Genomic DNA, 14074 nt, shown 5'->3' with positions numbered 1-14074 from the left:
ACTGCATCTGTTTCCTGGATGAGTTCATGAAGCCTTTATGAGAGCACACGTGCACTATAAAGCAGTGTAATCAGACAGGTCTCACTGGCTGAGTCAGTGCAAGCAGTGTGCTGCTGTGCTGGGCCCGGTGTTCCTGACAGCACTGTGTTAAGACTGTCTAATGCCCACCTTTTTACAAAAACATGGATACCTGGCGCTTTTTGCTGCTGTGACTACCCTACTGTCAGTGCCACACCAGACTGTTTGTGTCTACCACAGGTATTTGCTTACATCGATAACAGCAACCTAAACATGTCTGTAGTCTCAAGTCAGCAATACTGACAAAGATAGAAAGCTAAACCAGTAAAGCAGTTCCCAGATCGTGTCATTTCCTAGCAGTATAAGGTGAGGTATAAGGTAGCTCTGAATCCCAAGTGTTTTGAGCAAATAACCATCTCCCCTTACCCTAGGTAAGCACAAATCCTCCCAGTAGTTTCTGGTTTGTTTCTGATCTGAGGCTGGGTGGAGAAGGGGGCCTGAAGCACAGTCTGAAGGAACTTTAGCAAGAGAGAGCACAGAATGTGGGTAGGTGGCGTATATAGGCTGATACTGGCATATGTTACAGGAGTGCAGGAAAACTGCCAAAGCACCTGCAGGCTGCTGCTTGGCAGCAACATTAGAAAGGTACCTGGTTCCCTCTTCCTAACTAATAATTGGTAAAAGACTAAGAAAAGTATGTATATGTGGAGGAAAATCAGGATAAGAGGACAAAAGGAGCAAAAACCAGGTCATGCATATAACACTGTCTACAATACTGGAAATAACTGTGGACTGTTTGTTGTTTTGAAGAAACCCAAGCTCCAGCTATGCTGAGATGAATGAATTGGAAAGGAACTCCTCTTTATTCATTAAATGTGCTGTATGGAGTTACTTAATATTAGATTTACATTCCTCTGCAGCCCAACCTTGTCATATCAGCTCAGGGTGCTGCAGTGTCCCTGCAGTGCTAAAAATGTTTTCAGAGGATTGCAGTTCCACTGGAGCTTTTCTGTTCTTTGCTTTTATATGATGATGTTTGTTTGTGGTCAGAAAAGGTTATTTGTTTAATAGTATTACTGGAGTAGCCCTGAATATATCACCTACTTCTGCCTTTGACCTAGTGTACTGCTTCCTGCAGTCCTGTCTGCTGCACCATCCTGAACCTTTTTACTCTTCTGCAGCTTCTGAGTATAAATAAAAGGTGAAGACAAGTTCAGGAAGCCCGTGGAGGTGGTTCCAAAGACTTCCTGCACAAATATATTTCAAGGACAGGTGTGGGCTCTGAGGCTGCTGTCAGCCAGGAGGGAAGGTAGAGTAAGGTTGGATGCTGTCACAGGAGAGATGACAGGGCTCTCCAGGGACCTGCCTGCTGCCACTCAGTGCTCTTCTTAAAGACACTGAGGTTACCTTGGAATAGACTTACTTGCTTTCCCCTGGCAAAAAAATACTGAGTTTTGGGGGTGATGAGGGGTATCTTTAACTGGAGGTGATATCAGAGTGTGGATTATTGATAGGGGGAAGGGACAGGAAATTGCTGATACCTAAACCTGAATCTTGGTTACACCTCTGACTTTGCTGACACTATTTCAGTTGAACAGAAGGATATGGGCATGGAGGCACATAACAAGGCTTAAGCACTGTAATTCTTAACCTTCCTTATGAGGACATCTAGAAACCAAAAGTCAGATCCTTGGTTCATGCAAACCCTTTGTCTTCACAGAATTTACACAGAGGATAAATCTTGGCCAGTGTATGTGTTCCATAATACCTTTTTCTTTACAACTCTGGAACACAGTTATATCTTAGAAGTTTTCATGGTCTTGTTGGCATTTTGCAGGGTTTCTTTCTTGCAGCACCCTGGAATGCTGTGTTGTTTTTGGGAGATTGCCACACCACATTGTCTAGCCACAGGCTAAAGGATTTTATTTATTTTTATTTCACATTATTTCAGCTGTTTTCACTTTTATTTCCATACTCCAGCAGAATTTCTTCATGAATGTGGCAGCACATCAGGTTTCTTGTTTTATGAGTTGTAGTTAGTTAAATAGCCTGCTGGATTTGTTTGCCCTTATGTGAGAATTTCAATACTGTAGCAGCAACAGAATGAAAGGTGACATTGATCTCTTATCGAAGTGAGGGAAGAGGTGGGAAAATTGTTCACCCAGAACACTGATGATCTGAGCCTTTTCTAGCTGTCATGTTTTTATTCAAATAAAGTCCCTGGATGAGACTATCAGTCTTGTAAGTGCAAAAAGAAATCCTTGCTAGAGTATATAGCAATGTAATTTGCAGTGTAACTATGCATGGTAAATTGCATGGATGCAGATACATTGAGATCTTCTACATACTCTGCATTCTTTGGTAACCATGAATTTTTTAAAAAGCAATTTATTCAGTGGTTGCTTTTCTGAGCCTCTGTTGCTGTGTGCTTTCTGTTCTGTTCTTCATTATATAGCTTTTCTGTTATTAAGACTGCATTAAATTACATTCTTTATCTCTTTTACATTTTTTTGTCTTTGAGCCAGCCAAATGATCAATTAAACTGCCACTGTGAATGAAATGTGAAAACATTTGTTTATCACTAGCAAGAGAAACATTGGCTGTCCCATCTAAGAGGTAGAACTTAGCTTTCAGTCTTTTGTTATTTTCTTGGTTTCAGGGAACAGGTAAGTACTGTTACTGTTCATAATAGAGTGACTGTTCACAGAGAGGCTGCTGAAGGCTTTATAGTAATAATAAGGTGAAACTGATATGAAGAGACTCATCTTGTACAATAAAACATAGCTCTGTTTACTGATCTAGAAAAGGAGGAAATGTCTGAAGACCTCCCTCTTGTTTCTCTTGTAGGATTACCTTGACTGTATCACTGATCAGACCAAGCTCTCCCTGGGAACAGAGGAGCGATCGGCCCTGTTTGGAAACATACGGGATATCTACCATTTCAACAGGTAAATTCATACATAACTAAATGAAAACAGTTCAATAGCCTGTGTTAACGAGAGGGAGCAAACCAGCCAAGTATACTTTTATCACTTTAAAATGGCCAAGATCTATAAATTGAGAAATTATCTAATTTTAGTTCTAAGCAAAGTTGGTTTGCTGAGACCAGATTTTTTCAGCTGTTTATTTGATGAATCAAGTGTGGTCTCCATTTAGCTTTTTTTGCTTTTATGCTGGGTATTTACATGAATGTAAGCCTAACCTGCTCTGTGCCTTAACTGAGCATAATGCTAGACCACTGTAAAGGAAATCCTTGCCTTAATGAAGAGATGTTTTATCTCTACTAGATTGGCTCCTTTTTTGTACCTATGTACATCACCTAGATCTGGCTTTTGTAGTGTTTTATGCTAGTAGGTACTCCCTGAATTAATTTCTCTAAACTGTATTCAAGTACCTTTCCTTCATTGAAGTTTTCTGTTCAGCCTTCTCTAAAATTCTGCAGATGAGATTCTATTGTATATTGGGAGCCTGAAGTAGAATTTCTTGCTTGCATGGCTGGTGCCACATTGTGTGGGATCTCAGTATCTGCAGTTTTAAGAGCATGCTGCTGCTACTTTTGTCTGAATCCTCTGTTACTATAAAAATTATTAACTTATTCAGCATTTAAGAAAAACCTGAATATTCAACAGATACAGGAAATATATTTACATGAAGTTCTCACTTCTTTTATATACCAATACTCCTGTAAAAGCTGTCTTAGCTTTGCTGTAGTTGACAAGACATCTCCCAAACTACTGTGTTCTTTGAAGAACAACAGATAATTTAATTGATTCAAAAGAGGATTCTGAAGTGGAGCACTTGTGTCAAAGATCATCTTCAATGTTTTTCCATTGTCATGGGTAGTTATTTTTAAGGGCTTTAACTGCTGGGATTGCTGTTAGTGTCAAAGGAAAGAGTGAGGATGGATCTATTCAGAATATACGGACAAAGATGAAATCTTAAATCTTTTCCTGAACCTTAAAATAGCTACTGCAGGGTAATGGAAATATGCTTAACTAGAAAGCTGCTGTGTCCTGCTTCAGCTGCAACAACTGACTTTGCTGAATGTCTAACAGCTGGAAAATACATAGTGGGAGCATGCTAAAACAGGCTCATGGGCTGTTTTAGAGCCATGAGACAATGATTGTGAGCTTACAGATTCCCAGTGGTCACAAAATGGAAAAACACAGTCCTGGCCATTATATTCTCTGATCCTTCAAAAGCTAGAAAAATGACAGACTTGATAGCTAGGATACATTTATGCCAGCTTCACTGCAGATATTACCTACTAAAAATACTTTCAAGTAGGATCAGTTGTTATACAGAATTACGGAGCTGTGGAAAAAAAAATTGCAGCAGTTAAAAAGAAAAAAAAAAAGAAAAAAGCAGTTTGGGGCAATTTTAGAGACAGATGTGTTAAAATGGTTAAAACTCACTGGGAAGTTGTCCTCTAGTACATTGCTAATGTATTTCAGGCCTTATGATATGAAGTTCTGCTTGGAAATTGTGAGTTCTTAAAACTGAACACTCACTGTAGATCCCAATATAGCTTCAAGGATTAAGTTTACTCCTGTGTGAAATTTGGCATTCTGGGCCCTAAACATACTCTGGAGCCTTTTTATTTATCCTTAGCTTCAGAAAAAAGGTCCACTTGGCAGTTCTATGTTAGTAGTTTCAGATGTTTTTTTGTGAGCATGATTTTATAGATTCAGAATTACCTTGTTTTTCTTAACTTTGAATTTGAACATTAATCAATAATCAAAGGTTTCAGTCTTGGTTTTTTTTCAGACTTGCTGATCTGAGAAATTTCATTTCAGTAAATGGGATTTTCTCTCAGCTAAACTACCTAGGTTTTTCAGGTGGTGTGTTGAATGGCAAAAATGGTGGTCATCATGGTAACTGCCAGTCCCGGGATTATGATCTCTTTTTGAAAAACTATTTCTTTCTGGGTTTCATGGTGGTAAGGTCTGGCTTCTTCTGAGGAGAAGCTATCATAAAACCAAAAAATCAAAGCATCCTAAAAGGCATTGTAATAAGACTTTAATTCATTTGAAAATACAATGAATGCACTGTATGCAAAATTGTAAGTCTTTATGCTTCCCCTCTCTTATCCCAAAGGAGTTAGCATTAGCTCCAGATGATGTTCGTACAGATTCAGATTTTCCCAGCCCATAATAACCCAAGCTATATAGCTCAGTATGTGGTTTTAAGTGGCACTGGCACCTGTGTCATGCTTCAATCAGAATCTTGTCAGTGATTCAGCTGAAAGAGCACGAAGTTCCTCCACCAGTGCTCGCTCGTGCTCCCTGCCTGCCTGGCTGGCACAAGCCTGTTGCAGAGGCCAAGAGCTGTGACCAGCAGAAAACCTCTGGATATTCAGGTGAACAGGACCAACGCTTTTCTCTATTGTTTTTTCTGCCTTCTGCCACGTACTGAAATGTAGCCTATAATAATAGCCCTGTTTTTCTCACATCAGCTTGGTGTTACAGGGATTTATTTAAGATTTTCAGGATGCCTGAGCATGACAGTTTTAGTGTTTTTACAGTGGCAGACTGCTCTTACCAATCGTGTTCTTACCAGCCAGATGAGACAGAAGAGAGTGCAGTATAGGTAACAAACTCTTTCAAAAACAGCCCTTACACTATGGGTTTGTGCTGAAGACACAAACCACTAGTCTATTTACCACATAAACATGGACTCATTGCATGAATATATAAAATCTTTAAGTGCTCCTTTTCTGTATCATGAAGGAGAAATGACATGGTTTTACTAGAGACCAGCAGGAATAAAATGACAGTCCAGGTGCTACATACTCTATGCCATCAGGACAATGTCTGTCTGTCAGACAGCAGGAATCATCTCAGCCTATTTGACATGTTTGGTGTTATTTCCAAAACTCATGTGTGGGACACAGCCTGACTGTATAACTAAATGGCTGTGGTCACCATTGGTACAGCTTGCTTCTTCTGCTGATGTAAATGAGCTTCATGAGTGTGGAGTATCAAGCAAGGGTCATATTTTTATTCCCATTTTGATGAAGGGAGAAATTGAGGTATAGAGGTCAAATTGTCACTGTACAAAGTGACTTAGTGACCACTGAACCTGAGGTCTTTGCCTTTATTCCTTGTGACTGCAGATTGATTTTACCCTTTCCTTCCTCCAGTAATTAGAGAGGCAAAGAACAAGCCAGGAAACTCTTCTGGTTTACTGTTTTTGTACATGCAGAGGGAAATTGTGTCTGCTTACAGGGGAAAAGGATAGTTCCCTAGATACAGGCATAGGAACTCTAAGGCAAAACTTTTTCAGGGAACCAGCTGTGAATCGGGAGAAAGGTAGCCCTAAATGAAATAGCATCTGTGGGAGTGTGTGTGTAGGGGCAGGGGGGAGAAGGGTGGGGGGAGGAGGGTGAGGAGGGTCAGGAGAAGAAGAAAATTCTACTAGAGAATAATTTGGCAGAAAACTCAGTTTCTTCTCTCATTTTTCTGAGTACATCTTTCAGTAAGACTGAAAACTCTTTTGATCAAGGAGATACCTTTGAGGTTCTCTTCTTCTACTTGAACTCTCTTTCACTGAATTTGCTTTTGAGAACTGCATTTCATTCAACAGCAAACTGGCTCCCTTAATGCTTTGCTCTCGTTCAAATGAATTATTTTTCTCTTTGGCATATCAACATTATAAAATCCTCTCATGTATTGTTTTTATGCATGTATATGTATTTCCTTCCAGAAAGCTTTTTTCAGGCTAACCAATTTATCTTCAATGAAGAGACATGCTAGAAGTAAACTAACTTTCCTGAGTGAGCTTCTTAACATTCTTCATATATGAAAAATACATCCCTAGTTCTCACCAATATTTTTCAGAGCAGTTCATCATCTCCCTTGGTCAAGTAAAACCTGTAGAACATAAAAAAGTCTTTATAGGACAGTGCACGTGCTTCAGTAACTTTTAAATTTTCTTAGTCATCACGTTAGTTGATATACAAGCAACACAACTGTCTGACTGCACCACTGTGACTGTTGTAAAAGAGCTGTCAGTCACAGAGTCATAGAATAGTTTGGGTTGGAAGGCACCTTTAAGGTTCAGATGACCCTTAGGTCCAGCCTCCCTGCAATAAGCAGGGACATCTTCAATTAGATCAGGTTACTCAGAGCCCCATCCAACCTGGCCTTGAATATTTCTAGGGATGGGACATCTCCCTGAAGGAAGGGGCTCAGCTTTGCTTAGCAGAACAACCATGGTTATCCTGGCAACTTGAATTTTGAAATAGTGGGAATACCATTTCCTTATAGTTCTCCTCTGCCTGCAAATAAAAAAAAACCCAGCACCTGGGGGGAAGAGGGGCATCAAAGGAGTTGTTTTTCCCTTTTTAGGACTCCCTGCATCATTAAGTGCTGCCATGAATGGTGCAGCACTGGCTGGTTCTGAATATACAGGTGTGTCTATTCCAAGGTGTGCCGTAATTGTCTTACCGTTTCCTGTTCTTTGTTTTAGTGAACTTCTGCAAGATTTGGAAAACTGTGAAAATGATCCTGTGGCTATAGCAGATTGTTTTGTTTCCAAGGTAAGTCTGCAGCACCAGCTGCAGAGTGATGTGGGGAAAATAAGATTGATTTATCAGCTTTTGAGACCTAATTCTGGTAGCTTTTGTAAAGTTAACCAAGAAAAGTCAGCAAATCTATGGAAAGGGAATAAATTTCTCTTAGTAATTGAGAGGGATATGCCTCTCATTTGCATTTCTAAAAAATCAAGACAAAGGTGCTGTTTTCTTCACTAAGTGGATCTGAACAGTGGAGCTGTTTATTGGGTTCATTTTTAGGGTTTGCTTTTTTTTTTGTCAGGTGTTACAGGGGTTCTCTTTGTTACTTCCATCTGTTAATGTGGGTGATCACGTGATACTCTCCAGTTATGCCATGTCATCTTAAAAACATCTAGAGAATAAAACTTGGCTGCATTCCTAGAAAAGGTAGTAACATTAACATACAAAATGTGGCCATATTGTTTCCTGAGAATTTTTCCTGAAACCCACAACTATACCTTTAATTTTCTTTTTAAATGGGATGGCCCAAAATCTAGTCTTAAGATTCAAATCTCATTCTCTCTGAAATGCTTTGAATTTTCTGAACATTAATCTGATATCTTGATTGTGTTGGGTGATACTGAAGCCAAAAATATGGAGTAAAGGAAATTGTTAGGTGCAGGAGAAATACAGGGAAGGAGGTGGCCTTCATTGTAGGAAACACAGAGAGCTAGTCAGGGAGAAGAGGAATGGCTATAATGAGTAGAACTATGATGCTAGTTCACTGCAGAATTCACCAGAGAATCGACATATGCCTTGAATCTGTAGAGCCCAAATGTGTTAAAAAATAATTCAATTTCTGTGGTATTTCTGGAGGAAGAGGGGTCATGTAGTTGTTTAAATTTGGGTAATCTCTCTATAGGTGTGTTTGCCTTTTTGTATTAAAAAAAACCCAACAAAAAACTGAAATGAAAAAACAAACACAAAAAAAACCCCCAAAGAAACCAGAAAGCCAAAGCCTGTAATTTCTTATACTTTGTCCTGAACTCAGCATTGCTAGCACCAAGCACTCAATGTAATAAGTCTAGCACATGGATGTAGGATTAACTGGACCACCCTCTCATTGTGGTCCAGTAATTTGTTTGGCACTTTTGTGACATAAGGGGTTTTATAGCAAATTCGAGTGATGATACCAGCTGAGTGCTGCTGTTTCACCAGATCACTTGCTTCAGCTGAGATTGAGAAAGTTGCAATTTATCTAGTAATTGGTCTTTTGTAAGCATTAAGAGACCTTAGTGTTGGCAACCACTACTACAGAAGTAGGATGCATTTTTGCCCCATTGCAGTGGGGTTTATGGCATGTTGTTATTGCTACAGATAGCCTGGATTGAATTGAAGGAGAGAGAGGATAGGATAAGGGCAAGTGCAAAGTCCTGCTTCTGTAACAGAATAACCCCACGTGCATGCTGGGTCTGGCTGACTAAGAAAAAGCTTTACAGAAAAGATCTGTGGTCCTGGTGGGCAAGAAGTTGTGAATTACTGCACTCTGCAACAGAGTGCCTGTGCAAGTAAGGGCCAACTGGGAGGCCTTCACTGTATCTACAGATAAAACAATTTGGAACTGGTTGATATTTCTGCTGTATTTCTTGCTTATAGCTGGGACTGCTGGGACTACTCCTGCTGGGATGCAAAACAGAGATGGTGCAACTGATAATAAGTCCAGGAAAAAATTGTGTTCTTGTCCAAATTGGCCAACTGAAAGGGCTTGTCTGGTAGACTTTCTGGCCATTAGTTCCAAAACCCATCTGCATATCATTGCTTGTGCCTTTTGTTCCCTTGTCAAATGCTTTTAGCATTTGTATTATTGGCAGGCAGCTGCCTGATGGCTCAGAAATTGCTGGAGATTGCAGTACTAACAGGCATTTTTTAGCTTCATCCAGACAAGTGCAAACACTTAAAAGCAAAATCAAACAATACCAAACTACCCCACAGTTCTGATTTTGGCCATGAGGATTTCATTACAGCAACTGCTGACTGTCTTAAGAGACTCCAGTTGTCCATTCTTGGTTGCTTGTGTCTTCCCAGCACTGAAAAGTGGAAATAAAACTGCCTTTTTTGGCAGCATGTGCTCCTTCAATCTTACGGGACTTTGGCCATTTATTGTTTCATTGCTTCGAGTGCGTTAGATCTTCACTGTGAGTTAAGTACAGGGATGTTTTCATGCTGAAGTCATAGCTCACAGCCTTAGCTAATGGATGTAGCTGTGCTGGAGCTTCTTGAATGCTTCCAGTGGAACTGTGCTTAGGTTACATGAGCTCTGGATCTAGTGCCATTTTTTCACCCTACTGTGAATACACTCTAGGTGTTGGGAATTTTAAGGTACAACAAGTTTTCTCTGTAGGTACTGTGTTTGCTTTTTGCACTCTTATGAGCTCAGTAACTGCCTAAAGTAAAAGTTGTTTCTTCCTTAGGATTCATGTGAAGTCACACAAAGTTGGTTTGCATGTATAACAGAACAGTTATGGTTAAAGTAACTCTGAAACCTGTTGGGACTAAAATGTTTTATATTTGTGAAGACATCTGGGGAGCTTAATTTTTGAAGTTTTGGGTCATTCTCCTTGAACTTGACTTCGTTATTTGGTTTTGCTCAATAAAATTTCTTGTATAGCGTACTATACTTCTCTCACACAATCATACATGACTGTGTTTCCTGTGTATAACTTTCATGCTTGGGTAGTAAAAAGCCTTGTCACTTTTAAGGGAAAGGATTATCAAAACACACTTTAGTGTACTTTGAACAAAAACACATAATTGTGGATTTGAATCATTATGTTAACATCTTTTGTGCTGAGTGCCCTAAGTAAATAGCCCCTAAAATGGCAGCTTTGATTTGTTAACAGACTTCAGCAACGTCTTTAGTCTAAACCAGCCAGTAATGTAAAACTCATTAACCAGTAAAATAACGATGCAAAGCTATGACTTTATGGAAATGTAAATATTTAATAGCAACCTACAACATTGTATTGAATCCCTCTGCTTCCCAATGTTTTACTACATTAATAACTCACAGGCAGATAGGCACAAATGCAGAAAAGCACACTTACTTTAAAACCTGCTATCCAATCATGAATTACTGTCTTTCTGCCTCAAGATGCAGTTGGTGTGGATGGGTATTTGTTTAACAGTGTGGGATGGCTGCTGCATGGAAGTAACCTGCCTCTGCGGGTAGTGTTGTACTAGTTTAGTTTATACCAATTCTGGTCCTCCCTCTTTGTCTAGAAGAACTGGATTAACACTAGTATGTAGAAGTTCTTGGAGACATTTTGCTGGTAAACTGTAATTGGAGACTGATAAAAGGTTCCAGTGCAAGCTTAGCTATGGCTTAATTATTCACACAGAAGACTGTTATAAGGGGGTTTTGCCAGTTTGGTCTTTCATTTTCACAGTAATGATGCCAGTGTTAATTAAAAGATTGACTTCAGTATTCTACATGTTTACATTTAAGTGAGTTGTTTTAAAGGAGAGCTGAATTCTGGCACATCGCTCTTCTCACTCAGCACCCCAGAAATTCAGAACATATGTTTTCTGAAAGGCACACTAACAGCTTAACCAAAGGGAGAGGGAGAATTACTTTAATTTAGCATCTCATTAGTGAAGAGGAGATCCAGGCAATTGGCTTCAGTTTGCACACTGACTCCACTCATTTTCTCAGTCTCCATTTTCTTTTAAAGTGCCTTTTATGGCTATAAAAAAGCAAAGTGCACCAAGAGTTGAGGGAAGATCTGGAATGTATGTGGAAGAGATGTGCAGTGAATTGATTCCTCTGCGAGGCACCAGTATAAGTATAGCTGGGGTCTCAAGCTCATGCTTGGCTTTTCTCTTGAGGGTGACTTGCAATCAGTGTGGACAAGCTCTCAGCTTGAGTCTCAGGTTTTTGCAGCTTCTACCACAACAGCTTTGGGCCCCCAGATTTAAACTGATTTCTGGAGCAATTCCAGTCTCTATGCAGAAATCAGTTTTAACCTGGTCTAAAGACAGTTGTCATGAACAAAACTGTTTTCAAGCTGACTAAGTTTAAGAATGTCCAAAGAAATACTGATGAGCATAGCTGGTGTTTTCCTTACATTGTGAAAGTATTTGGAAAGATATTAAATCCACCTTAGTTCTGGTTTTTCTGTTGCTCTGGTACTGAGCAGTGCAGTTTTGTCCAGATGAGGAAGAACTTCTCTTGGACGTGGCTCTCTTGGCTGCTTTCCCAACATGTTCACATTAATCCAGCCAATGCCTGGGCAAGGTGTATGATGTTGATTCACAAGAGATCTGCAAGTTTGAGTGTGTATCAACAATCTCGTCCTGGAGGCAAAACACATGTCCTTGACTTTCTCCTGGCACTATGCTCACATTGCTCAGTAGAAGTAAATGCTCTCTGATGGTTCTGTGTGGTGAAATGAGCTGTGGCTCACTGGAGCGAGTACACATGTAAGTGCAGTACGGAATTTGGTGTTATGTCTGTTCAGAAAGCAGGGATGATTGTGAAACCATTCTTAAGCTTTAGAAGTATCAAGGGCATAAGAAACTCTTTTTTTTTTTCTTTTAATACAAATTTGTTCCATTTAATAGCTAGACTAAAATTCTTTCAAAACAAAACAAAAAAAAACCATTAAAAGTAGTTCTGACCTTGTGTAAAAAAACCCCAAACCAAAAACCAAACCGAAAAGCGAGAGTGTGAAAAGGCTCCTGGGGATTTCAGACATGCTTTTGAGTTTGAGGGGAATGTGCACACAGCCTACTCTATAACCCTGAAATGTTTGGCCTTGTTTGTTTTACAGATAGTACTTTCATTGGTTAAAATTTCACAACAGATACTCTTTTCCTTTTTGTTTGAAAAGCAGAATAATCATGTGATATGAGCAGAATATATACATAAAAATAAATTGGCTCAAAATGTTCTTCACTCTGCTTATGAAGTAGTTCTATAAATTGTATTATTCTGTTATCATAGCCATGGGAATATCTTAAAATTTATTCCAAAATCTCCTAAGTGAAAACTTTGAATTAATATATGGATATATAAAATAAATTACATTTTTCCACCATACTGAATTTCACTTTTGTGTTCTCTCTTAAGCACCCTGGCTTATTATGAGTGCTGGCTAGTTTGGTATTGCCAAAGAAAATTACACAGTGTAATATCTGAAGCTCTTTGAGGTTTGTTAATTCTTCATTTTGAGTGGAGAGGGTTTGGAGCTGTGGCTGGGATTCCAAGCATGGACATGAACTAGCTGTGACACAGGCTCACTTTCTCTGCATGTGGACACAGGGTGTAGGTACGCTGCCACAAAAACTAGTTGTGATGACAAATTCAGTTCAAGTGTGAAAAACCAAGCTAAATTATTTAACTGTATTTGTATCAAAACTACTTTTAGTTGGTTTGTTGGCTTCTAAGAGAAGAGCAGTTTAATAAGCTTACAGCCCACCAGTGAGTGAATGGGGATCACAATCCCCTGGGGAAACATTTATTAGAAGTTTGCTTGAGTTATTTTCTTCAGAACAGAGAACACTGAAATCCAGTAAGACATACTGAAATGAATCGCAATGACTTGTACTCATGCAGAGTAACATCTTACTTTTTAAGGAGTCCTCATGGATCACTGCTCAGTGGAGAGATGGATGGCACAACCTGCTTTACCCCCAGGAGAGGGGGACAAGAGCAGTGCTGTTGGAACTGGCAAAGGGCACTGCCTGAGAAGGCTCTTTCTGATGAATGGCTGAATGAAAAACAACCAAACTCCAACAGTGAGAAACAAAAGCCTGTGTCAGCCCTCTCCCCAGGGGTGGTGCTCCTCAGAGCACTGTGCCTTCTGTGAATGCAGATGTTTGGTCTTGCCATTCACCCACCAGCAATGACCCCTGGAAGACAGCCCCTCATGGAGCGCAGCTATTGTGCTGCAGAATGCCAGAGCCTGTTCTGAAGATGCTTTGAGTGGAAATTGGGGTCTTATTTACTGCTGGAGGACTGTGTTTTATCTGTCTAGGGCGTAGGAAAGAAAAAGTGATTGATATGGGGAGCACTTTGCCCTTCTGCATTGCTTTCTTAGCCTTTAAGACTCCAGTAAGCTGCAGAAATTGTGTCTTATTTGAGATAGAAGTTAATAGGCAGATGTAGACTTAGAGCACATGGGAATGTTTCTGGTAATCTGTTCTTGCATGGAATTAAATGATGATTATTAAGAAAAAATCTTAGGCCAGGGAGGAAAGAAATGAAACTCAGACTTTAGCTCTGAGAAGCTTGTCAGCATTAAGTCTGAGCAATTTCAGTGTGACAGGCAAGTGTGGAAACCCACCCAGATCTAGTTACAACTTGTTGGGGTAATAGCTGTCTGCTTTCACATAATTTACTTTTCAAAAAAATCACTTTTGTGGATTCTAATTTCACGCATAGACTGTGCTCAAATGTGGACGTATTTATAATTGCTTGAAAATGGCACACCAAACATAACCTGTGAAACTTATTTCTCCCAGTAAATACTGCAGGTACATGGTGTGATTCTTGGGGTTGTC

General features: G+C 39.6%; 1 protein-coding gene across 6 annotated transcripts in view; it reads left to right on the top strand.

Annotated features, from left to right (window-relative positions):
• PLEKHG1 (pleckstrin homology and RhoGEF domain containing G1) overlaps nucleotides 1–14074 on the top strand; it is a 126492-nt gene that overhangs the window by 94681 nt on the left and 17737 nt on the right. For all 6 annotated transcript variants that reach the window (XM_069010668.1, XM_069010670.1, XM_069010669.1 and 3 more), the window contains 2 exons: nucleotides 2866–2966; nucleotides 7489–7558. In XM_069010668.1, the coding sequence (XP_068866769.1) occupies nucleotides 2866–2966; nucleotides 7489–7558 (171 nt within the window). The remainder of the gene's footprint in view (nucleotides 1–2865; nucleotides 2967–7488; nucleotides 7559–14074) is intronic.

This window comes from Aphelocoma coerulescens, chromosome 3 (assembly GCF_041296385.1).
Source record: "Aphelocoma coerulescens isolate FSJ_1873_10779 chromosome 3, UR_Acoe_1.0, whole genome shotgun sequence".
NCBI lineage: Eukaryota > Metazoa > Chordata > Aves > Passeriformes > Corvidae > Aphelocoma > Aphelocoma coerulescens.
Note: the sequence above shows the minus strand (reverse complement) of the source record. Positions and strands in the feature narration are given on the sequence as shown.